The sequence below is a fragment of the Geotrypetes seraphini genome, chromosome 4, assembly GCF_902459505.1.
Source record: "Geotrypetes seraphini chromosome 4, aGeoSer1.1, whole genome shotgun sequence".
Taxonomy (NCBI): domain Eukaryota; kingdom Metazoa; phylum Chordata; class Amphibia; order Gymnophiona; family Dermophiidae; genus Geotrypetes; species Geotrypetes seraphini.
In genome coordinates, this window is record NC_047087.1 from 6555426 (window position 1) to 6580201 (window position 24776).

A 24776-nucleotide genomic window follows, 5' to 3' on the forward strand; every position below is an offset into this window, starting at 1 on the left:
AGTTGGAGCAGAAGCTCAGCTGGTGTGCAAATGGGACAGGCGTGGTATAGCACCTGCTGTCTCGCCTTTTAAAGGGAGATTCCGGACTGCCTGCCAAAAGAGACAGCAGTCGATTTCTTGCAAGAAGAGGCTAAGGGAGGGGTCTCCTGCTGCCCATCTCCTCTGCTCCCTTAATTGCCTGCGGCTGCCTGTGGTGCTGCTGGTCCTGGTCTCCCCCTCCCCCCCCCCTGTCTGCAGTCGAGCTCTCTCGGTTCATTTGCAATGCAAGGCAGAGTTTGCGTTTGCAATGGCGAGGGGATGAGCTGATGTGTCTGTCTCTCTCTCTCTCTCTGGCAATGTGGGACTTGGCTGCTGCAGTGGCCCCGGGCCCAGCCTGCTGCAAGGACGCCCAGCCGGTGCCTGCCATGGAGCCCCTGGGGGGGGCTGGCACCCCAGGTAAGCCCAACGCATGCACGTTCTTCATCTGTCTCGGGCTAGGCGGAAGGCTGGTTGGGAGACCCCCCCCCCCCCCGGAGCCTGAGGCTTGAACCCCTCTCCCTACACAGGAACCACTGGGATCTCGAATCTTTCCAAAGGACGTGCTTAGGGTGTGTCTGTCCCAGATGTGCCACCAGCTGTCAGATGCACCAAGTGGGAGGGGGGGGGGGACTGGTCAGAAGACCCATTACAAAAGCTTAGCATGAGGTGGAAGGGCCCGGGGAGTTCACCGGGCAATGCTCAACGCAAAGAGCATGCAAATTACACACAGCTCTTGAGTCCAGGGACCTGATGGCAGAGTTCCGTTGCAGCTGAAGCGTCTTTTGCTCCGGTGAGTTCGAGACATGCACATGGCCACCCTCGCAGACTTTTTCAAATGCTACCGACGGCTCCAGGCGGTCCTTAAGACTAATGAGCTCCTTGTGATGCATTTGCATAAGATTGTGATTGCTAAAAGCCACGAGAACCCTTTGGTGCATCGGAGGCTGAGCTAACTTGCAAGCTACACTGCCTACAACCGGTTTTACCTGAGACAGGTTTTTTTCTTTAGTGGAGGGCTCGAAATCTGAAGTTTGTACCTGAGGTTAAGTGACTTGTCCAAGGTCACCATGAGTAGCCCTAGGATTTGAGCCTGTCATTGGCCTACTCTTCTTTTCTTTATGAACAGAAACAAATTGAGGAATATTCTAGTGACATGTCAGTCTGTTGGGGAAAAAAAACCCTTACATTTGTTTCTAGAGAACAACTTCCTGAGTAAGAAACAGGGACTCCCTTATTCTTTAGCTGCCTAGAAAGACAGAGACATTTTCCTTCTACCTCCAGCTATCCCAGGTCAGAAAACAGTGGCCTGGGAATAGAAAGTGATCGCCCTGGTCTTACTCTGCCCTCTAGAGGCAGAAAAAAAAAATAGTGACCACTTTGTGCCCAGGGAGAACTACAAGAACTCTCCTCCCCTGGGGGAGGGGGGAAGAGATCCTCAAATGTTCACACTAAAAGCCCACAGTACAGAAAATTAGCTAAGAGATACTTGAAAGTAATTACATTTTCAATTTTATGCATGGTTAAATTGCACTTTGAAATTGAACGTAGGGGCAGTTACGTGCCTGGCACGCGCACACAAGGATTTTGCATTAAGTGGGGCTCTTGCGCGCATGTCCCGGCAAAACCACAAGTGCGCACATCTGCACTTATAAATGTGAGTCTTGCTTTAAATTTTCAAAAGGCTCATTGTGTAAGCACAGATAAACAGGCAGTGATTGTGTGCTTGGACTAGTGCAAATGTTTATTTTTATACAATGGGTGCTTAAAAGTCGCATTGTGAGTCCTGCTGCATGCAAAAGAAGGAAAACCCGACAGTTCACAAGAAATCCTCTTCCCAAAACCTTCTAAGGCAGTGTTCTTCAACCATCGGTCCATGGACCAGTGCCGGTCCACAGAAATTTCCTGCCGGTCCACAGAGTCAGCACGTGCATCAGGCCCCAAACAGTGTTCTTCAACCGCTGGTCCACGGTGCGATCGATGCAGCATTATCTTCGAGCCAGCTCCCTCTTCCTCACTGATTCAGTGCACAAAGCCACGGGCAGTGGCTCCTACGCACGTCGTGCGCCTGCACCGGAAGCCTTCTCTCTGACGTTGCAACATCAGAGGGAAGGCTTCCAGATGAGGCACGGGACGTGCAAGGTGCAATTAGTACTATTATAGGGGCAGGGTCTGGGGTGGACATTGGGTAGAGATGGGTGGGGTCTGGCCCACAACTTAGCCCAGTGTTCTTCAACTGCTGGTCCACGGACCGATGCCGGTCCACAGAATAATTTTTTTATTTCTGCCGGTCCATAGGTATAAAAAGGTTGAAAACCACTGTTCTAAGGTGCCCTAAGCCGCATTCAAGGCCATCATTTGCTTCTGGACATTGAGAGGGAATAACAAACACAAACTGACCCTTAGTCCCCAGTGTTTGGGGCATGACATCTCGTATTTTGAATAAAGACCTGCATCGTCATCTCCACAGTGGTTTTGTTCTTGCATTGAGAGGGAATACCAACTGACTTCATTAACATCCATTTGAATACATTTAAATACAATTTGCAGCTTCTTCATCACACCTTTTAATATCCATAGACATTCTACACACATTAACATGGCTGGTGATCCTGAACTAATCCCTCTAACCCAGGGGTAGGAAACTCCAGTCCTCGAGAGCCGTATTCCAGTCGGGTTTTCAGGATTTCCCCAATGAATATGCATTGAAAGCAGTGCATGCAAATAGATCTCATGCATATTCATTGGGGAAATCCTGAAAACCCGACTGGAATACGGCTCTCGAGGACCGGAGTTCCCTACCCCTGCTTCTAACCATTGGCATTAGATTTTGAGCATGGCATGGAGTGATGGGAGCCTTTGAGCTTTTAAAACCATCTGAAGAAAGAACGAGGTGATGCCATTCAATGGTTGCTTGTACCTATGAAATGTTCTGTACAGGTGTTTTCGTCACCTCATCCTTTAATTGCATATGCTTTTAATGACAGCGTTCTCATTCATATTGAACTATATCACATGCGTTGGTGATTCAGCAGAGTGAAAAATGTGGGACATCCACTGAATACTGGAAAAGTAATTCTGGAAAGCAAAGTGAGAAGATGGAGAAACAGAGTGAGAACAGTGACAAAGAGCGAAGAGGTGAAAGAGGGAAGGAGATAGACAACTTGGGGGGAAAAGTACCATGAAGGCAATTAGCTCCTTAGTCATAAGAAATGCAGTGTGGATCTGTCTGTCTCTGTCTGCTATTGCCTAACTCAGACTTGCAGAAAGCAGTAATAGCTGGTAAGAGGACAGAAGATCGTGGCATATGAGGGGGATGAGAAGACTAAAAACATAGAAACATAGAAACATAGAAATAGACGGCAGATAAGGGCCACGGCCCATCAAGTCTGCCCACCCCAGTGATCCTCACTATCTATCTTTGCGGATAGATCCCACATGTCTATCCCATCTGGCCTTAAAATCCGCCACACTGGTGGCCTCAATAACCCGAAGTGGAAGACTATTCCAGCGATCAACCACCCTTTCAGTGAAGAAGAACTTCCTAGTGTCACTGTGCAGTTTCCCGCCCCTGATTTTCCACGAATGCCCCCTTGTTGCCGCGGGACCCTTGAAGAAGAAGATGTCTTCTTCCACCTTGATGCGGCCCGTGAGATATTTGAATGTCTCGATCATGTCTCCCCTCTCTCGACGCTCCTCGAGTGAGTAGAGCTGCAAATTCCCCAACCGCTCCTCGTACGGGAGCTCCCTGAGTCCCGAGACCATCCTGGTGGCCATTCTCTGGACCGACTCCAGTCTCAGCACATCCTTGCGGTAATGCGGCCTCCAGAATTGCACACAGTACTCCAGGTGCGGTCTCACCATGGATCTATATAGTGGCATAATGACTTCAGGTTTACGGCTGATGAAACTCCTGCGTATGCAACCTATGATTTGCCTTGCTTTGGATGAAGCTTGCTCCACTTGGTTTGCCGACTTCATGTCTTCCCTGACAATCACTCCCAAGTCTCTTTCTGCTATAGTTCTTGTCAGGATCTCGCCATTTAGGGTGTAGATCTTGCATGGATTCTGGCTTCCCAGGTGCATGACTTTGCATTTTTTGGCATTGAAACTGAGTTGCCAGGACCTAGACCAGTGCTCCAGCAGAAGTAAGTCATGCACCATATCGTCTGTCATTGCTTTTTTGTCTGTTGTGCTTTTGCTCACTACATTGCACAGTTTGGCATCATCGGCAAACAATGTTATTTTACCTCGAAGCCCTTTGATCGTTTTTCACTCATTTCTGCTGTGTTTTCATTGCTTCTGTTGATTTTAATGCACTGATCCAGCTTATATTTTGAGTGATACAATTTCTAGCTGGTATAGGGTTTTGGTTTTGATTATAAATAGTGGGGTTCCCCAGGGGTCTGGGACTGCTGCTTTTTAACATATTTATCAATGATCTAGAGATGGGAATAACTAGCAAGATCATTAAATTTGCTGATGACACAAAAGTGAGGCTGGGAGATTGGACGTCAAAATGGCAGATGACGTTTAATGTGAGCAAGAGCAAAGTGATGCATGTGGGAAAGAGGAACCCGAACTATAGCTACGTGATGCTAGGTTCTACATTCGGTATCGCTGCCCAGGGAAAGGATCTGATGTCATCGTTGGCAATAAGTTGAAACCCTTAGCTCAATGTGTGGCGGCTGCTAAGAAAGCAAATAGAATGTTAGGAATGATCAGGAAAGGAATGGAAAAGAAAGATGAAAATGTTATAAAGCCCTTATATCGCTCTATGGTACGGCTGCACATCGAATTCTGTGTGTAGTTCTGATCACCATATCTTAAAAAAGATATAGCAGAATTAGAAAAGGTATAGAGAAGGGCATTGAAAATGATAAAAGGTCGTAGGGATGGAAGTTCTTTAGAAGGCTGCCATGATTTGTACATGCTGGAGATGTCGTACATCATTGCAGTAGTCCATGTGGGAGAAGACTAAGACATAGAGTAGCTGAGTGAAGTCAGACTCGGGAAAGTAGTTTCTTATTTTTGGGAGAATTGTTGCAGGTAGTAAAATGAGGAAGATGCCACCTCTGAGATCTGGTTGGAGTCAAGGAGTATTCCTAGGCTATGTGTTTGGTCTTTTGATGTTATGGTAGTCTAGAACCCAACATAGAGAGGGACAGATGTGGTTGCAGTGTTCTTTGCTGATCCAAAGGAGTTCCATTTTGGAGGCATTTAGTTGTAATTTGATGACGGACATCCAGTTTTTGATTTCCGAGAGGCAGTTCAGGAGTTTCGCAATCTGGGCATCACGGGTTTCTCCTAGTGGTAGGTATAGTTGGATGTCACCCTCGAAGGAGTGAATCTGTATTTGGTATTTGCGGGATATATCTAGGACAGGTTTACTGTAGAGATTGAATAATAGGGGAGATAACAGGGGAGCCCCCTGCAGAACATCATATTTAATCGGTTTCGATAGCGCATTGTTGAGCAGTACTCTTTGGGATCTATTATTCAGGGAGGAGACAAACCCCATCGTAACGCAGAGTCTTGGATACCAATTTCAGAGTCGCATAAGGAGGAGAGGATGATCAATAGTGTCGAAGGTTGCACTGAGATCCAGCTGCACCAAAAGGATATCATTACCCTTAGCCATGAGTTTTCAGCAGTCGTCAGTGATGTCGAGGACGGTTTCAGTATTGTGGAATTTCCTGAATCCCTATTGGAAGGTGAATAGGGCTCTTGTTTGTCGTTGAAAGAGTGTAATTGGTTTAACACTGTTTTTTCTAGGATCTTGGAGACGAAGGATGGGTTGGAGACAGGTCTAACGTTGCCGGCACATTAGGATCGAGCATGGGTTTTTTCAAGATCGGCCTGATGACTGACTTCTGACTTCCAGTTTGCGGGCACTATATCTGTTTGTAGAGAGGTGTTGATGAGAGGAAGGATGGAGTCTTCAAAGGTGGACAGGAGTTAGGCGGACAGTGGTTTTGGTTTGAGCCAGAAGGGCGAATAGCGTCTAGTATTTCAGTGATGTCATTTGCTTACATATATATTCTATCAATTTTTTTTTTTATAATAGCTGCTACCATTTTGCCTGGAACCAGCGTCAGACTCGTTGGTCTATAATTTCCCGGATCACTTCTGGAATCCTTTTTAAAAATCGGCATCACATTGGCCACCCTCCAGTCTTCTGGTACTATGCTGGATTTGAAAGAAAAATTGCAAATTACTAACAATAGCTCTGCAAGTTAATTTTTTACCTCTTATCAGCACTCTGGGATGTATGCCATCTGGTCCAGGTGATTTGCTACTGTTTAATTTGTCAAACTGATCTATTACATCATCCATTGTTACAGAGATTTGTATGAGTTTCTCTGATTCATCAGAATCTAATATAATTTCTGTCACTGGTAACTTCCCCCACGTCTTCCTCAGTCAAGACTGAAGCAAATAATTCATTTTATCTCTGCTATGGCCTTGTCTTCACTGAGAGCACCTTTTATCCCTAGGTCGTCTAGCAGTCCAACTGATTCTCTTTCTGGCTTCTTATATACCTAAAAAAGGCATTTTACTGTGGGATTTTGCTTCCAGCGCAATCTTCTTTTCAAGGTCTCTTTGCCTTCTTTATTAGCGCCTTGCATTTGACTTGACATTCTTGTGCTGTTCACAATTTTTTTTCAGTCTGTTCCTTCTTCCACTTTCTGCAGGATTCTCTTTTAGCTTGAATAGCTTTTTTCACCTCACTCATTCACCACGCTGCCTGCCGTTTGGTCTTCCTTCCTCCTTTTTTAATACATGGAATATATCTAGTCTGGGCTTCCAGGATGGTATTTTTAAATAACATCCACACCTGATCTATATTTCTGACCTTTACAGCTGTACCTCTGAGTTTCTTTGTCCCATTCTCCTTATGCTTTCTTTTTCCTAGCTCCATTTCTGTGGAATAAATTGCCCCGGAACTTCTTCTGAAATTTCTTATACAAAATTAAAAGTAGGCCTGAAAATGCATTTAGTTTCAATGGTTTTTAGTCTTTCCCAAATAAGTGCTAAGAAATTGAAGACTGCAGTGACCAGTCCATCTGCTCACCCCCCCCCCTTTCCCTTCCTTCAGGTTGGATATGGTCTGTTTTTATTTGTTTGAACTATATTCTTTCCTATTTTTTAATGGTGTTCCTTCCTTTCTAATGGCTTTAAAAGTGGGAATCGCTCCTGCCCCAACGCGCCACTAGACCACCAGAGAAACAAGGTGGGCCTGAGGGTCCTTCCTCTGGGTCTGGGAGGGGTGTTAGTGGTGTCTGTTCAGGGATGGAGGGGGAACGCTGCCTTTTCTTGTCGGGGGAGTAGGGGCATGTCCTCTATATTTCTACGGTTTTAAGGTGGAATGTGTACTGCTGGAGCCTAACCTCTATTTTCCCATGGACTGTGCATTTTGTTGTTCATAATTTCATGGTTTGTGAACATTTTTGTGAACCTTACTACCACAAATAACGAGAATGAACTGTAAACAAACTCCCAAGATGCCAGAGATTGCATACAATACAATACCAGAGAAACAGTAGCATGTGTCCCCCTATACTGTGAAATAGCAAGTGTAAATTTCAAAATCAGACCTATTCCAAATAGTATAATTTTTAAATACAGTATCCTGTCCTAACCAGAGGAAGGAGGTTTTGGCCTCTGAAAACTAGTAACTTAGACCACCTTTTATGAAGCTGCGTTAGGGGTCTTTTTAATCGCCAGCTACTGCGGTTAAAGCTCCGATACTCATAGATTTTCCTATGAGCGTCGGAGCTTAGCGGCTGGCGATAAGAAAAACAACCCCTAACACAGCTTTCGATCGGACTAAGGTGCCCTTTTATGAAGCTATCACTTTATTTTCCATTTTTTAAATTTATATTGTTAGTTTATGAAATTTATATCGGCTATTTTTATATTTTCCACACGTCAGTGTTTCTCTTTCTGTGATGTCATGGCGTTTGCAGGGTCTGGCTTTTTAAGGGCCAAGTTTTTATTTTTATAGCTACAAATTTTGTTTTTATCTCTTATTTTTAGAGTAGAATAACATACTGTATTTAGAGGCAGAATGAGAAGGGGGGGGGGAGACGGACGGAGAACTTTCCTGCCATTTGCGTCATGCTGGACTCCTGTTAAATGTGACCTTTTGTGTGATGGGAGTAACCTGGTTTATTTGCTAGTTACAGAAACCATTAGAAGAGGCCAGAGCCCATCACATAATGCTGGTCTGGTGGATGTGGCGGTCCAGGAAGCCAGTCCTGTGCCCCCAGCTGAGGAAGAAGTGGGAATTCCCATCCCTCGTTCAGGACTGCTCCAAGTCGCTGAGAGACGCCGTGAGTAACAACGCTGGACTGTCTTCCTTGTGAGATATTATCCTGCTTTAGGTACTGGCTCTGGGGCCTCTTTCCTCTGGTAGGTTAGCTACTGACTCGCCAGAGGTGGGTCCTTTCCCCATATTGACTGAATTTCAGCCACACCTTCTCTCTCCCCCCCCCCCCACCCTTTCCAGAGATACCAAGTAACACTCATTTGATGGCTCTCTGAGCCTCTTCTCTGACTCATTAGGAGTGGCATAGGGTTACCAGATGTCCGGATTTCCCCGGACGGCTGATGTCCGCGCGTGTGCGTATGCGTGAATGCTGTCTGGGGGCAGAAAGGGGTGCGACACAGGCAGGCTTGGGGGTGTGGCCATGGGGCCATAACCCTAGAGTGACATCCATACTCATTTGAAGTCTCTCCTTCTCAGCCCCTTCTCTTGCACATTAGAGCCTCTGTTCCCAATCGCTGCTTTCATGAGAGGCACTACTAGAGATGCCACATGTCCTCTATATTAAAAAAAAAAAAAAAAAAAAGATACCTGGTCCCACTCCATTCTGTCTCTAAATCCACCCTAGCCCCGCTCCCCTTTTGAACTTCCCTGAGCTTGGGACCGTGTCTGCAATTGTGTGGACGTCGACGTGATGATGTCACTTGCATGCACGCTGTAAGGGGCCACAAGGGCCACACATAGGCCCCTTAAGCCCCTACAATCATTTCATCTCTCACAATACCCAAGATATCATTCACTTTCATCGGTCTCGTATCTGAGCCCAGGAATTACCCAATACCTTTTTCTCCCTGGAAATAGTCTTTTCCAGACATCTTATAATCCAATTTCTGTATTATCACTGCAGTGCAACCACCAATTGCAGGAAAAGAGGGCGAGAGATCCTTATGCTACTTCTCTAGCACTCTAATAGCTTTCTAATGGCTGTCCTGAATTCATAGTATGCTGTAGCAAAGGAGAGAAATCGGATAAGTCTCGGGATTACCTAAGTATTGGCAGAAACTGCAACACAGAGCAAATAGTGAAGACAGACCGAGGAAGAAAAAAGAGCATTATATCGTAAAAGGAAAATTCCAACACATCTCGAGAACCAATAAGAACCGTTAGAGTAAACTACACTTCTCCCTCCGTATTTGCGGTTTCAGCATTCACGGTTTCAATTATTCACGGTTTTTAGCTTGCTGGCTCCTCCCCCCAAATTACATCAGCTTGCATAGAGAAATCGCTGATTCCAAGCGTTTACAGAGAAAATCGCTGATTCCCAGCACTTTCTTCACCGTGTTTTGCCTCTCCTTCAGGAACAGACCAGGTCTCCCACCATGTTATTCGCGGATTCACCATATTCACGATGATTTTTAATAGAAAACAGCGAATAACATATAAAAGGTATTTGTGGTTCTGTTAATCCCCTATCGCAGCGAATACGGAGGGAGAAGTGTATAAAGAGAACTGGATATAAGCTGATAAGAACCGAGTGGGCAAAAGAAACACAAACAAAACACACAGATTTTAGGAAGGATTTGATGACAGTTCCTAACGCAGGGAGGGAGAGATACAATCCATATAGGGAGGTGGGAAATGAATGTCAGACTTAAAGGAGGGGGGTTTCTGTACATAATATGTGCAGAGAGGAAACTTCAGCTAAGCTCCTGTACACACACACACAAACTAGGCAAGGAATAAGGCTAGAAAGAGAGAAAATAGTCTTATGTTTCAAGTTCAAGCTTCAAGTTTATTCATTTTAATATACCCACCATCGCCGGTTTACAATGTTAAAAATGAAAGGTTAAAATAAATGATTATAAGGGGAGGGGAAAGTTAATAATTTCATCATTAAAAAGAGAGGGGGAAGATATAACATCAGGAAAGGGGATCGCTTCTTGAAAGTGGTTCATTTTTAGTTTGCTAGCTGTTGGAGAAGAAATAGTTAAATGCTATGGCATGCGTCTTGGAATAAGAACATTTTTAGTGTAGTCTTGAATTTGTCGAGTGAATTTTCGAGGCGGAGTTGAGGTGGCATGGCATTCCATAAAGTTGGAGCTACGACGGAGAAATTAGTTTTTCTAGGGTAATAGAATTCTTCGGTGCAAGGTATGGTCAGTAAATTCTGATCAGGGCAAAAAGGGATGATGAGTTCATCAAGAAGAGATGGGAGACCAACATTAAAGTTTTATAGGTGATACGGTGGGTAATGGGTAGCCAGTGGGCTTCTCACAGGAGAGGAGTGGAAATAAACAAAGAGAGTCGAGAAGAAAAGGTCTCAGCCCCAGAGATGAACCTTACAGAGCTCAGAAATAATTAGATGAAGGGAGACGCACATGACCTAAAGACAGATGTTGCTAAGCACACACACAGAAAGATGGGGATTTCAGTCAGGCCAGCAGGAACCACATCCCAAAGAACATGAGAAATAGCAAAGCTTTTACATCGGTTTGCTTCACTAGCTTATAATGGAAAGTGCCAATCAGCCCTTCCTGACCTTTAGGGTCAGATGAATAACATGTTCCCAGTCCTTGAAGTGTCAGTATTCCCATATGAATCATAACTATGCTTTTGCAAAAATAATGAACTAAAGACAACACTTTCTTCTTATAATGAAATCATGCACATGTGTTTGTGATTCCTTGCCCCGAAATCATTTCAAGGGTACTACTAAATGGACTTGGCGATAGATGAGGCAAACCCAGGTGTTCAGACTAGGCCACATGTCCAAAAAAACCCTGTTCCGTATAGGGGACAAAGCAGTCACCTTGGGCCTACACTCCAGGACCCGATGAAAGACAATGTCCTATACCACGGGTAGATAATTCCAGTCCTTGAGAGCCGGAGCCAGGTCAGGTTTTCAGGATCTCCACAATAAATATGCGTGAGATAGATTTGCATCTCAAGGAGGCAGTGCATGCAAATCCATCTCGTACATATTCATTGTGGATATCCTGAAAACCTGACCTGGCTCTGGCTCTCGAGGACCGGAATTGCCTACCCCTGCCCTATACTAAAAGAACATGATGATTGAAGAAAGGTAGAGCAGAAGTCAAATTAAAACAGTCCGAAGAAAACATCTGGGACACTGTGCTACCAGGATACAAACTATACCGCAGAGACAGAGTGAGTCACAAAGGTGGGGGCGTTGCCCTATATGTCAAAGAGGGAATCGAATCTACTGGAGAGAACACGCCTGAAAGTATGAATAAGTTAGAGTCTCTATGGGTCAAAATTCCAGGAGCAAATGGATTGGAAATGAAAATCGGCATCTACTATCGACCCCCAGGGCAGCCCGAAGAGATGGATGGAGAAATGATAGATGAGATCAAACGCAACTGCAAGGGAGGCAACACAGTTATCATGGGTGATTTCAATTACCCGGGAATAGAGTGGAACCTAGGCACCTCCAGCTGCGGTAGGGAGACCAAGTTCCTGGATGCTGTGGGCGATTGCTTTCTGGAACAACTTGTCAAGGAAAACACGAGAGGAAATACAATTCTGGACTTAATTTTAAATGGACTTTGAGGACAGACGCAAGATGTAGAAGTAGAGCTTCAACATAGATGCAGGGGCGAAACATAGATCCAGAATGACAGCCACGGCACTGAACTTCCGAAAAGGAAATTATAAAGGGATGAGACTCATGATGGGGAAAAAGATCAAGAAGAGGATAAGCACTATTAATACGCTAGAGAAGGTATAGTCCCTTTTTAAGGATACAGTCACCGAGGCGCAAAATCTATATATACCGCGTATCAACAAGGAAGCGAAGAGGAAAAAGTTCAAAGAACCGGCATGGCTCACTGTAGCGGTGAAGGAAGCGATCAGAGACAAGAAGACTTTGTTTAAGGAATGGAAAAAGTCAAAAACGGATGAAAACTGGAAAAAGCACAAACAGCATCAACAGCATCAACACAAGTGCCATAAAGCAGTAAAAGGGGCCAAAGAGACTATGTGGAAAAAATAGCCAAGAAGGTGAAAAACTTCAAGCCTTTCTTTCGATACATTAAGGGGAAACGACCCGCAAAGGAAGCGGTGGGACTGTTGGATGATAATGGAATAAAGGGAGTGCTAAAGGAGGACAAAGCCATCGCCGATAAACTGAACACATTTTTTTGCGTCTGGACATAGACAACATTCCAGAACCAGACGGCTATACGCTGGAGGCGAAGACGGGAAACTGACAAGGTTGACAGTTAGTCTAGAAGAAATATGCAGGCAGATTGATAGGCTTAAGAGTGACAAATCCCCAGGACCGGATGGCATCCATCCGAGGGTCATTAAGGAACTGAAAGGGACTATAGCTGAACTGCTTCAACTAATAGCCGATCTGTCGATTAAATCGGGAAGGATTCCAGAAGACTGGAAGGTGGCGAATGTTACGCCGATCTTCAAAAAAGGTTTGAGAGGAGATCCGGGAAACTACAGACCGGTGAGTCTGACTTTGGTACCGGGAAAGATGGTAGAGGCGCTGATAAAAGACTGTATCATTGATCACCTTGACGGACACAAACTGATGAGGACCAGTCAGCACGGCTTCAGCAAAGGACGATCTTGCTTGATGAACTTGCTGCACTTCTACGAGGGGGTAAACAAGCAGATAGACAAGGGAGACCTGGTCGACATTGTATATCTGGATTTTCAGAAGGTGTTCGACAAGGTTCCGCACGAACAACTACTTCGAAAAATTGAGAGCCATGGAATAGAGGGTGAAATACTCAGGTGGATTAAAAATTGGCTAGCAGATAGGAAACAGAGAGTGGGGGTAAATGGACAATACTCGGACTGGAAGAATGTCGCCAGTGGGGTACCGCAGGGCTCGGTACTTGGACCTGTGCTCTTCAACATATTCATAAACGATCTGGAAATGGGTACGACGAGTGAGGTGATTAAATTTGCAGACGATACGAAGCTATACAGAGTAGAGAGGACGCAGGGGGATTGTGAAGATCTGCAACGTGACATAACCACGCTCGAGAAATGGGCAGCGACATGGCAAATGAGGTTCAACGTGGATAAGTGTAAGGTAATGCATGTTGGTATCAAAAATCCCACACACGAATACAAGATGTCCGGGGCAGTACTAGGAGAGACCCCCCAGGAAAGAGACCTGGGAGTACTGGTCGACAAGTCAATGAAGCCGTCTGCACAATGTGCAGCGGCAGCGAAAAGGGCAAACAGAATGGTAGGAATGATTAAGAAGGGGATCACGAACAGATCGGAGAGGGTTATCATGCCGCTGTACCGGGCTATGGTACGCCCTCACCTGGAATACTGCTTCCAGCACTGGTCGCCGTACATGAAGAAGGACATGGTACTACTCGAAAGGGTCCAGAGAAGAGCGACTAAAATAGGGGTTCGGGGAGTTGCTGTACAGTGAGAGATTAGAGAAGCTGGACCTGTTCTCCCTTGAAAAGAGGAGACTGAGAGGAGACATGATCGAAACATTCAAGATAATGAAGGGAATAGACTTAGTGGATAAAGACAGGTTGTTCACCCTCTCCAAGGTAGAGAGAATGAGAAGGCACTCTCTGAAGTTAAAAGGGGATAGATTCCGTATGAACGTAAGGAAGTTCTTCTTGACCCAGAGAGTGGTGGAGAACTGGAATGCTCTTCCGGAGTCTGTTATAAGGGAAAACATGCTCCAGGGATTCAAGATAAGGTTAGACAAGTTCTTGCTGAACCAGAACGAACGCAGGTAGGGCTGGTCTCGGTTAGGGCACAGGTCTGGCATGAGTGGACTGCTGTGCGCGATGGACCACTGGTCTGACCCAGCAGCGACAATTCTTATGTTCTTATGTTCAAGGAGAATGAGGCCCGCAAGCCTTGTCTAGCTGGCAAATATTCTTGTGCACAATTTCTGTGAATATTTCCATCTTACCAGTTCTTCAACTAGCCAGGCCTTAATGCATGTGTAAGAAACTGAATGTGAAAAAGGACAAGAATTAAGGCTGCTTGCTTGGCCAAGTCTGGGTATAAGAACCCAACCCGGGCTCTGACTGGCTCTACTTGTTGTTTTGTGCTCTGTGTTTTCTATTCTGAAAATGTTGTATCAGCTGTTTTCTTGGTTTGTATTTTGTCGTTCAATAAACAGTTTTGAAGAAAAAAAAATGAGGACTGCTTATACTGTTAAACTCCATGCACTTACGGTGTATACGTATGATGTCATCGCGTTGACATTTTGTCGCAAGATTGTGGCGGTATAGAAGAATAAAGTTATTATTATTATTTATTGTAAAATTTTCTATACCGTTTTATTCCAAAACGGTTTACAATAAAGTTACATGCATAAAATATTAAAACAGGTCAGAACAGATAAAAACAAAAGCAGAAAGATTCAATTCTTGCAATAGGTCAAATGCTCAAAGAAATGCATCGACAAATAATTTGCGTTCTCAGCAGTTTCCGGAATGAACTCCTCTCGTCTCATTTCCGAATTTGGCCAATAAGGCCATTCCACAGTTTTACTCCTGCACATGAAAAGGTCATAGCATGTGCAGACTCCAGGTTTTGAAAATCCCTCTGGGCACCCAGACAGTCCTTCTTTAAAAAGAGGACATGTTTGGGTTTTTCCAGATGTCTGATAAGCTGTAGTGCCGAGAAGTGGTTAGTGTAGCTGGGTTAAAAAAAAAAGTTTGGACAAATTCCTGGAGGAAAAGTCCATAGTCTGCTATTGAGACAGATATAGGAAACACCCTGGGATCAGTAGCATAGAATGCTGATACTATCTGGGTTTCTGTCAGGTACTTATGACCTGAATGACCACTGGGCAAGATGGACCATTGGTCTGACCCAGTATGGCTGTAGCTGTTATCAAAGGCTCCTGAGACCAGCAGTGGAAGAGATTCAGTGTCCCCTGTCCCCCCCCCCCCCCCCCCACTTTGCGTCTGGTTTCCCTTTTTATGTCCTCTTAGAAGTGCATTTTCACTTGCTAGACCTGAAAGAACTCCGATATGCCAGACCAGGAGCTCCAGCAACTTCAATTAGGAGAATCCACAGATTTGTGGGAGTCTTTTGACCTTGATTACCCCCACCCCCACCCTCATCCCCCTCTAGCATGGCACACTGTTCACCTGCTTTGCGGGGGGTTTGGAATCAAATCATCCCATCCTTCAGGGCAATTTTTGGCTGAGAGAGTTTAATCAACTCATTCTTAGGTACCAGGTCAAATTCTTTTGCAAATGGCTCTCGCGCTGCTGCCAGTGTGATTTTCTTATATGTCACTCCTGTCCTTTTGCAGAGCGCTACTTTGGGTTTAAAGCTCCGTCTTTCCAATGGCCCACCCTTGGCCTCTGTCCTCTGTGGAAGGAGTTTCACCTCCTCAAGCCCCTCTGGAAGAACATGCAGAAGCCCCAGAAGCTTCCTGTCCTATGACATTAACAATGGAGGCTTTGCAGAGCAGCTGAGATTCTCCTCTTCCTCAGAAACACAGCACTCCCTCCAGGGTCTTCTCACCTGCAGATGTGAGACCAGCTCAGAGAGCCGAGGTGTGAAGCTGCCAGAGTTAGAACTAATGAATCTTCCTCTCGGAGACAGCTGCTGCTTTTAGGAAAGATAAAATCCTGGGACCCTTAAGAGAGGGTGTCGGCTTTGTTTTGATCAACCTGTATGTGACATCCGTGCTGCCAAAGGTAGTGGAATTACTAGATTATAAATAATAATGCCTTCTTTCTTCTCCCCCCCCCCCCTCCCCAGAGCCCCTCAGCAGCGTGTCCTCGCTTGAGGTGCATTTTGACCTGCTGGACCTGACAGAACTGACGGATATGTCGGACCAGGAGCTTGCTGAAGTTTTTGCTGACTCTGATGATGAAAACCCGCAGACGGATCCCTTGGGAGGTGAGGCTGCACCAGGGGTGGGCAGAAGGGCCTCTTTATTCCCTGCAATGGTGCTACAGAGGCTTTACAAATCCTGAAGTTCAAGCCCAAAGATGTACAGGGATGGTAATCTGGAACACACAACAGGGGAAAAAACAAAAGCACAAGCAAAATCCCAGAGCACAGAAAAGTGGAATTGTCCAAAGAAAATAGTGTCCACAAAGCAGAAATCTTGATTCTTCCAGTATCATCTTGGTACAATCAATGATTCAATGACTCGACAGGTACATGTTTCGGCCAACAGGCCTGCCTCAGGAGTCTTAAGAATCGCAAAACAAAACAACTTGCTGGAAAACCACATGGACGCTGACCAAATTGTCTTCAGATCCTGGAAGAATCAAGATTTCTGCTTTGTGGACACTATTTTAGTGCACATCATTCTTCTATGGACAATTCCACTTTTCTGTGCTCCAGGGATGGTCATCTAACACAGCCACTGGGTATACTTGGTGTTTCATGCCCTTAGCTGTCACTTGCCTGCCATGCTCTTAAACACCGACACTCGCATACCACACTATGCCAAAGACTGCCATTCCTCTGCCACACTGAGACAGTCACTGCTTATTTATTTATTTATTTATTCAATTTTCTATACCGTTTTGCCAGCGGAGCTCAGAACGGTTTGCATGAATTGATCCAGGTATTCAAGCAATTTTCCCTGTCTGTCCCTGGGGCAAGGGGGGATCAAGTGACCTATCCAAGGTCACAAGGAGCAGGGTGTGTCAGAACCACAACCCCAGGGTAACGAGGCTGCAGCTCCAACCCCTGCGCCACACTCTCAGACATAGTATGGTAGGAGATAGCATGGCAAAACCTAATATGCCAATGGTCTGGTGAGCCTAGTATTACAAAGCGTGGGTAACAGAATGACACAACTTGGCAAAACTGGTAAGGCAAGCGTGCATGATGAAACACAGCATAGAAGACATGGAACAGCAAACACTGTGTGGCAAACAGGGCATGAGAGACAATGTGGCAGACATAATATGGTAAATATGGCGTACGGTGGGACAGAGTGTGGAAGAGCATTGTATGAGAAATTATGGCACGGTCAGATAGAGGATGAAGCACATAGCGTTTTAGATTCGAGGCATCGGAGGGTCAGAAGGTTCAGGGAATTTGATTGGCACGCTCTCGGAGAGGGTCAGGGGAAGAGGTGAGCTTTTAGTTCCTTCCTGAAGTTCAGTAGGCCTTTGTTCCAGTGGTTTCTATTCCTCCATTACCTTATGATTCAAGGTGGATTACATAAGAATTGTCATGATATTTGGAAATATATAAGGGGTTAAGTGAACAATTTTTGATTTGCTCAGATAATCTGGTTATGTTATATAGGTTTTCTGTATCTTTTGAAGAGTAGGGTGTTTTTTTGTTTTTTTTGATGTAGTGCGAGTAAGATCTTTTTCAGGCGTTCCCAAGGTAGAGGACTGGTCCAATTGCTTCTCCTGCTCCTTTTCCACTCACCTGCCACACTGTGCTAAGCTTCCCTGCCTCCTCTGCTGAAGTGGCTGTTATTCAAGCGAAGTTTTATTGTTTTTAAATTTACTGTAAGAAAATGGTAAACGTTTTTCAAAAATCTTAGTCATTTGCTGAAGATGAGAGACCAATGATGAGCTGGATGGTTGTGGAGCTTTTGACAGCGCTTCCGTATGACTATATTTGAACTTTTTAAGTTGAAATATGTTTTTGTGTTGGGGATATTGTTGAAGTTTTGTCCTCCTAGATCAGGGGTGCCTAATAGGTTGATCGCGATCGACCGGTAGATCGCCAAGGCAAAGTGAGTCGATCGCGGAGCTCATCTCGGACTCCATGATAGACTCACTTTGCCTTGGCGATCTACCGGGCCGATCAGCCTTCCTCTCCCTGACGTCAATTCTGCCGTCGGATAGGAAGTTTGGGCCAGTCAATCACTGCCTGGCTGGGCCGGAACTTCCTCTCCAACGGCAGAATTGATGTTGGGGAGAGGAATGCTGGTCGGCCCGACACAGGGAGAGCTTGGGGCGGTGGTGGCTTTGGGGCCTGTTCCCCAATGGCGGCGGCAGTGGCTTGGGGGAAGGGCAGGGAGAAAGAAAGAAAGGGGGCAGGCAGGGAGACAAAATGAAAGAAGAGAAACAGAAAAAAAGAAAGGGGGCATGAAGAGAGAAAAAAGAAAGGGAGGCAGGGAGAAAGAAAGGGCAGGGAGAGAGGAAGAATGGGGGAGGGAATGAGGTCTGGAGGAGAGGAAGCATACAGGCTGAAAGAAGGGAAGAAATATTGGATGCACAGTCAGAAGAAGAAAGTGCAACCAGAGACTCATGAAATCACCAGCCAAGTTAGGAAAAATGATTTTTTTTTCAATTTAGTGATCAAAATGTGTCTGAATTTATATCTGCTGTCTATATTTTGCACTATGGCCCCCTCTTACTAAACCACAATAGCTGTTTGTAGCGCAGGGAGCCTATGAGTGTCGAGAGCAGTGCTGGGCATTCAGCACAGCTCCCTGCGCTAAAAACTGCTATCACAGTTTAGTAAAAAGGGAGGGGGTATATTTGGTGCTGGATCTGGGCTGGGGGGAAGAGAGGTGTTGGACCCATGAGGGGGGGGGTTGGGGCTGGAGGGAAGGGTGAGAGGTACTGAACTTAAGTGGAGGGGGTGACTGGAGCTGAAGGGGTGCCAGACCTAAAGCTAGGAGCTGGAGGGAAGGGAGCGGTACCAGATTTGTGGCTCAGAGCCTGAGCTAAAGGAAAGGGAGAGAGATGTTGTACCCATGGGAGGGGTGCTAGAGGGAAGGGAGAGAGGTGCTGGTGGATACTTGGGGAGTGTTGAGAGAAGGGAGAGATGTACTGGACCACAGGGGGGTTGGAGGGAAGGGTAAGCTAGGTGTTCAATCTATGGGAGAAGTGCTGAGGGACGGGAAAGAGGTGCTGGACCTTCAGGGAGGAGAGGGAAGGGAAAGAGAGATGCTGAACCAAAGGGATGAATGGAGTGAAATATTTAACACAGTGGAGGAAGAAAAGAGGGTGAGAGGCACAATGGTGTAAGGGAATAAGAGGGGAAAAACTAGACACATATGAAAAGGGGAGATGAGCATAGGGACAGGGACAAAGGGGAGCACTGCATGGGGATGGTATATGAACACAGTCAGTGGGGCAATGCCAGACATAGGAGGGTATATGGATACAGAGAGAAGATGGTTAGACATGAGGGAGAAGAGAAACACAGAAGAGAGATCTTGGACATGGGAGCCCCCCTCATAGGGACACAGAGGACTGACACTGGGCATGGAGGGGATAGGGACACAGAATAGTGTTGATGGGGGGAGGGAAACATACACAGAGATGGAAGAGGAATAGTGAGCATGGAGAAAGAAGACATCAAATAGTCAGGAGACCCTGGCAAGTGAGTTAAGAGAAGACAGAAGGAAACAGAAACCAGAGCCTGAGACCAATGTGATGTGAAGGATAAAATGTCCAGACAACAAAAGGTAGAGAAAATTTTATTTTCTATTTTGTGATTAGAGTATATGTCTCCTGCTAGAGTTGGTGTTAGGGCTGACTTAGGGCTCTCTCTGACCAGGGGACAGTTGCCCAACACTATTCCTGTCGTGTGTGACTGAAGTATTCTGAGAGCGTGATTTCTCTGAGTAGCATTTTCACTTCAGTTTTCTTAATAGTGAAGGGGATATTTGTGAGGGGAAGGAGAAGGGTTTCTTGCTTTATAGTATTTGTGATTTATAAAATGACAATTGTACAGAATATTGTTTCTTTTTATACTTTAATACAATAAGTTGAATATAAAATCATAACTGTTCGAGACTTGTGTGGATGGGATCAGATGGTTTGCGGGGACCGAGGACAAATTTTTTCCCTGCGTCATTCTCTAGTCTAATGCAAGGTTTCTGCAGGCTTAGCTTTTGCACAAAACCCTTTTCTCACCCAGATAATTGTGCGTAGATGTTGTGCTGGTTTTCAGTTTGATCTTGGTCTGGTTTCGGTGTATCTCAGCGACAGCGTGACCTCGCTTAACCCTTTGTTGTAGTTACAGTGTAGCTCTGCGGTATTGTGATCTCTTAACCTTTGTCTCTGACTTGCTGGGCTCTGGGTGGTTTTGTTGAGAGGGACAGATGAGAGGGAATGTGCTGGACCAGGGTGTCAGGGGGGGGGGCTGATGCTAATGTGAAGTCACTGCCTGATTCTTAGCTGACGGTGCCAGTCACTGGGGACTGGAGTGTTTGTGATCGGTACAGGCTCGGCTTTGTTCGGTGCCTGTCTTGCCTTGCTAATGAGGTTCAGCTGCACTGTGTCTGCAGCACATTTGAAATCCAGGAGAGAACTGCTGCTGCTACCATGAATTATTTTTATAGCGCTACCAGACATACACAGCACTGTACAGAGTCACAAGGGAGACAGTCCCTGCTCCAAAGAGCTTACAGTCTAAACAGACAAGACAGGATGTCATAGATAGAGTTAAGGGGAAGGGTTACTCAGCTGGCTGGGTTGGAGGGCAGAGGGGAGTACAGGACAATCGAGCCATTGTGACATCACTGAGGAGGTTGGCTCTTATTGGTGGAATGAGGCATTATGACATCACAAGCTCAACTCTGCTTCCCAAAGACGGAAACTACTACTATGAATGATTTCTATAGCGCTACCAGACACACACAGTCACAAAGAAGATGGTCCCTTACAATCTAAACAGACAAGACAGACACACAGGGTGCCAGGGTGGGGGATAGATGGCCCCAAATGTATTTTTTAACCTCTTTTAGAAAAGCAAACAGAGCAATTGTCCATATTGATGAAAGAGAAGTTTTACGACCTTTAGCCACAGAGTTTGGGATAAGCACCGGTCTCTTGTCTTATACCATTGTCTCTATTATTCCAATCCTGAAACCTCCCCCCTCCCCCAAGAGCTTCCTGCTTTGCTCCTCCTTCCTGCGATTGCAGTGCTGATCTCCTCCCATAGCAGCTCCTGTTCTACATTCCCTCCCCCCCTCCCAAAACAGCTCTGCCTTATGGGGGATCTCAGCCCAACCAACTCCCTAAATTCTGAGTGTTATTTTGCCACTGTAGCTGAAAAGAGTGTTATTTTATTTTGCAATTTGCAGAATCGTAATGCTGTCTTAGTTATTTGTTTATTCCATTTTCTCTACCGTTCTCCCAGGGGAGCTCAGAACGGTTTACATGCATTTATTCAGGTCCTCAAGCATTTTCCCCTCACAATCTATCTAACGTACCTGGGGCAATGGGGGGGATTAAGTGACTTGCCCAGGGTCACAAGGAGCAGCGTGGGTTTGAACCCACAACCTCAGGGTGCTGAGGCTGGAGCTTTTAACCACTGCGCCACACTCTCTTTGTCTTGACATTGTTTCAGATCATTGATTGAATTATGTCAACAAAAAGTTTGGAGTTCTGAGCTATCATAAGAACATAAGCAGTGCCTCCGCCGGGTCAGACCATAGGTCCATCCTGCCCGGCAGTCCGCTCGCGCGGCGGCCCAAACAGGTCACGCCTGTCTGCATCACCAGAAGGGGCTCCCTTGCCACCTTGGTTTCTCATTGAAGTCCTATCTTCCCATCGAAGTCCTAACCCTCCGGTCTTGCACATGCACAACCTGGTTGGGTTTCTATACTTATTACCTGGTTAGCTTTCTATACCTGTGTTACATCCCAGCACCTCTCTCAGTATCCCACGATCCCTTTATCCCTCAGGAATCCGTCCAATCCCTGTTTGAATCCCTGTACCGTACTCTGTCTGATCACTTCCTCCGGTAGCGCATTCCAGGTGTCCACGACCCTTTGGGTGAAAAAAAACTTCCTTGCATTTGTTTTGAACCTATCTCCCTTCAGTTTCTCCGAATGCCCCCTCGTACTTGTTGTCCCCTTCAGTCTGAAGAATCTGTCCCTATCCACCCTCTCTATGCCCCTCATGATCTTGAAGGTCTCTATCATATCTCCCCTGAGCCTCCTTTTTTCCAGAGAGAAGAGCCCCAGCCTATCCAACCTCTCGGCGTATGGGCAGTGTTCCAGCCCTTTTACCAGTTTCGTTGCTCTCCTTTGGACTCTCTCAAGTACCGCCATGTCCTTCTTGAGGTGCGGCGACCAATACTGAACGCAGTATTCCAGATGTGGACGCACCATCGCTCGATACAATGGCATGATGACTTCCCGCGTCCTGGTTGTTATGCCCCTCTTTATGATGCCCAGCATCCTGTTGGCTTTTTTCGAGGCTGCTGCGCACTGTGCAGATGGCTTCAGTGATGCATCCACCAGCACACCCAAGTCTCTCTCAAGTCTGCTGTCTCCCAACAATACTCCCCCCAATTTGTAGTTGAACAACGGGTTCTTTTTCCCTATATGCATGACCTTGCATTTGTCCACGTTAAAGCGCATTTGCCATTTGTTTGCCCAGTCTTCCAGCTTGTCCAGGTCCCTTTGTAGGTCCTCACACTCCTCCCTGGTCTTAACTCTGCCGCACAGTTTGGTATCGTCTGCAAATTTTATAACCTCGCACTTTGCCTCCTTTTCCAGGTCATTGATAAATATGTTAAAGAGTAACGGCCCCAGCACCGACCCCTGTGGCACACCGCTTGTGACTCCCCGCCAGTCAGAATATTGACCCTTTACTCCGACCCTCTGCAGTCTACCCGACAACCAGTGCTTGATCCATCTGTGCACATCCCCTCCCACCCCGTGGTTCCACAGCTTCTTAAGCAGCCTTTCATGTGGCACCTTGTCGAAAGCCTTTTGAAAATCGAGGTAAATGATGTCTATGGGTTCCCCATTGTCCACCCGACTGCTTATTCCCTCAAAGAAGTACAGAAGGTTCGTTAGGCACAACCTTCCCTTACAGAATCCGTACTGGCTTGTTCTCAGTAGGCCATTCTTCTCGATGTGCTCGCAAATGCTGTCCTTGATCATAGCTTCCACCATCTTCCCTATAATTGAAGTCAGGCTCACCGGCCTGTAGTTCCCGGGGTCACCCCTCGATCCCTTCTTGAAGATAGGTGTGACATTCGAATCCGTGCTGGCTTGTTCTCAGTAGGCCATTCTTCTCGATGTGCTCGCAAATGCCGTCCTTGATCATAGCTTCCACCATCTTCCCTATAATTGAAGTCAGGCTCACCGGCCTGTAGTTCCCGGGGTCACCCCTCGATCCCTTCTTGAAGATAGGTGTGACATTCGAATCCGTGCTGGCTTGTTCTCAGTAGGCCATTCTTCTCGATGTGCTCGCAAATGCCATCCTTGATCATAGCTTCCACCATCTTCCCTATAATTGAAGTCAGGCTCACCGGCCTGTAGTTCCCGGGGTCACCCCTCGATCCCTTCTTGAAGATAGGTGTGACATTCGCCAATTTCCAGTCCTCTGGTACCTCACCAGTTTTCAAGGATAGGTTGCAAACATGCTGGATTGTGCCCGCTATTTCTTGTCTTAGTTCCTTCAGAACCCTTGGGTGGATCCCGTCCGGGCCCGGTGATTTGCCGCATTTCAGCCTGTCTATCTGTTTGAGGACATCCTCCTTACTTACCTCTATGTGTTCCAATTTTTCAGCCTGTTCCCCACTCATGAGCTCCTCTGAGTCCGGTATATTAGATGTGTCTTCGCTCGTGAAAACCGACGAGAAGAACGTGTTCAACCTCTCAGCTACCTCTTTATCCTCCTTAATCATGAAGCTCCTATTCCTACAGAAGAAAACTCCAAAGGAAATCCACGAATGTATGATGCAAACATTGAGTGACAAATGTCCATCATACTCCACAGTGAAAAAGTGGTGAGCAAACTTTCAGGGTGGAGATTTTGAGACTGAAGATGCAGCAAAGTCTGGGAGGCCTCAAACGGTGTCAACTCCTGAAATTGTTGACCATGTCCATGACCTGATTTTGGCAGATTGGCAAACTTTGGCTTAATCAATTGCTGAGACACTACAGATATCCAGGGAACATGTTGGGTGTATAATCCACAAGCACCTGGTATGCAGAAGCTGTCAGCCAAGTGGGTGCCCAAATGTTTGAATGCTGATGAAACGATGTCGAATGGACACTTCCAAGTGGATTTTGCAGCATTTTCAGTGAGCTGATGCCAACTTTTTGAAACTACTAGTTAACTGTTGATGAAACATGGTTACACCACTATGATCCTGAGACAAAACAGTCCATATGATGGCGGCCCACAGGTTCTCCAAGGCCAAGGAAATTCAAGACCCGAAAGTCAGCAGGAAAGGTCATGGCCATAGTGTTTGGGATCAGAAAAGTGTTGTAATGACTGACTATCTTCCAAGGGGCCAAACAGTTAATGCAGAATACTAAGGAGGCATTGGAAGAAAAAAGGAGAGGGAAGCTGGGAAAGGAGTTCTCTTTTTGCAAGACAATGAACTTGCTCACAAGGCTGGCAAAAAGATGGATGTTTTGATGCAGTTGGCGTTTCAGTGCATAGACCATCCACCCTACTCACTAGATCTTGCTCCAAACCTTAAAAAGAGTTTGAAAGAGTGATTTGGAGGTGATTGCAGCAGCAGAGCAGTATTTCAGTGACCAGACATCAGAATATTTTGGGGAAGGGTTACAGAAACTTGACAATGTGTCAAGTGTGTTGAACAT

The 24776-nt window shown here is 46.0% G+C and overlaps 1 protein-coding gene across 2 annotated transcripts in view; it reads left to right on the forward strand.

The window, feature by feature from the left end:
- The first annotated feature begins 315 nt into the window (after positions 1-315).
- The window catches only part of DBNDD1 (dysbindin domain containing 1), a 28469-nt gene continuing 4008 nt past the window's right edge, over positions 316-24776 (forward strand). Inside the window, exons 1-3 of one of the 2 annotated variants that reach the window (XM_033940447.1) lie at positions 316-435; positions 8199-8351; positions 16025-16165. In XM_033940447.1, the coding sequence (XP_033796338.1) occupies positions 336-435; positions 8199-8351; positions 16025-16165 (394 nt within the window). In that variant the 5' untranslated portion in view covers positions 316-335. Of the gene's footprint in view, positions 436-8198; positions 8381-16024; positions 16166-24776 lie in introns of those variants that run through there. The other variant, XM_033940448.1, reaches the window with a different exon arrangement.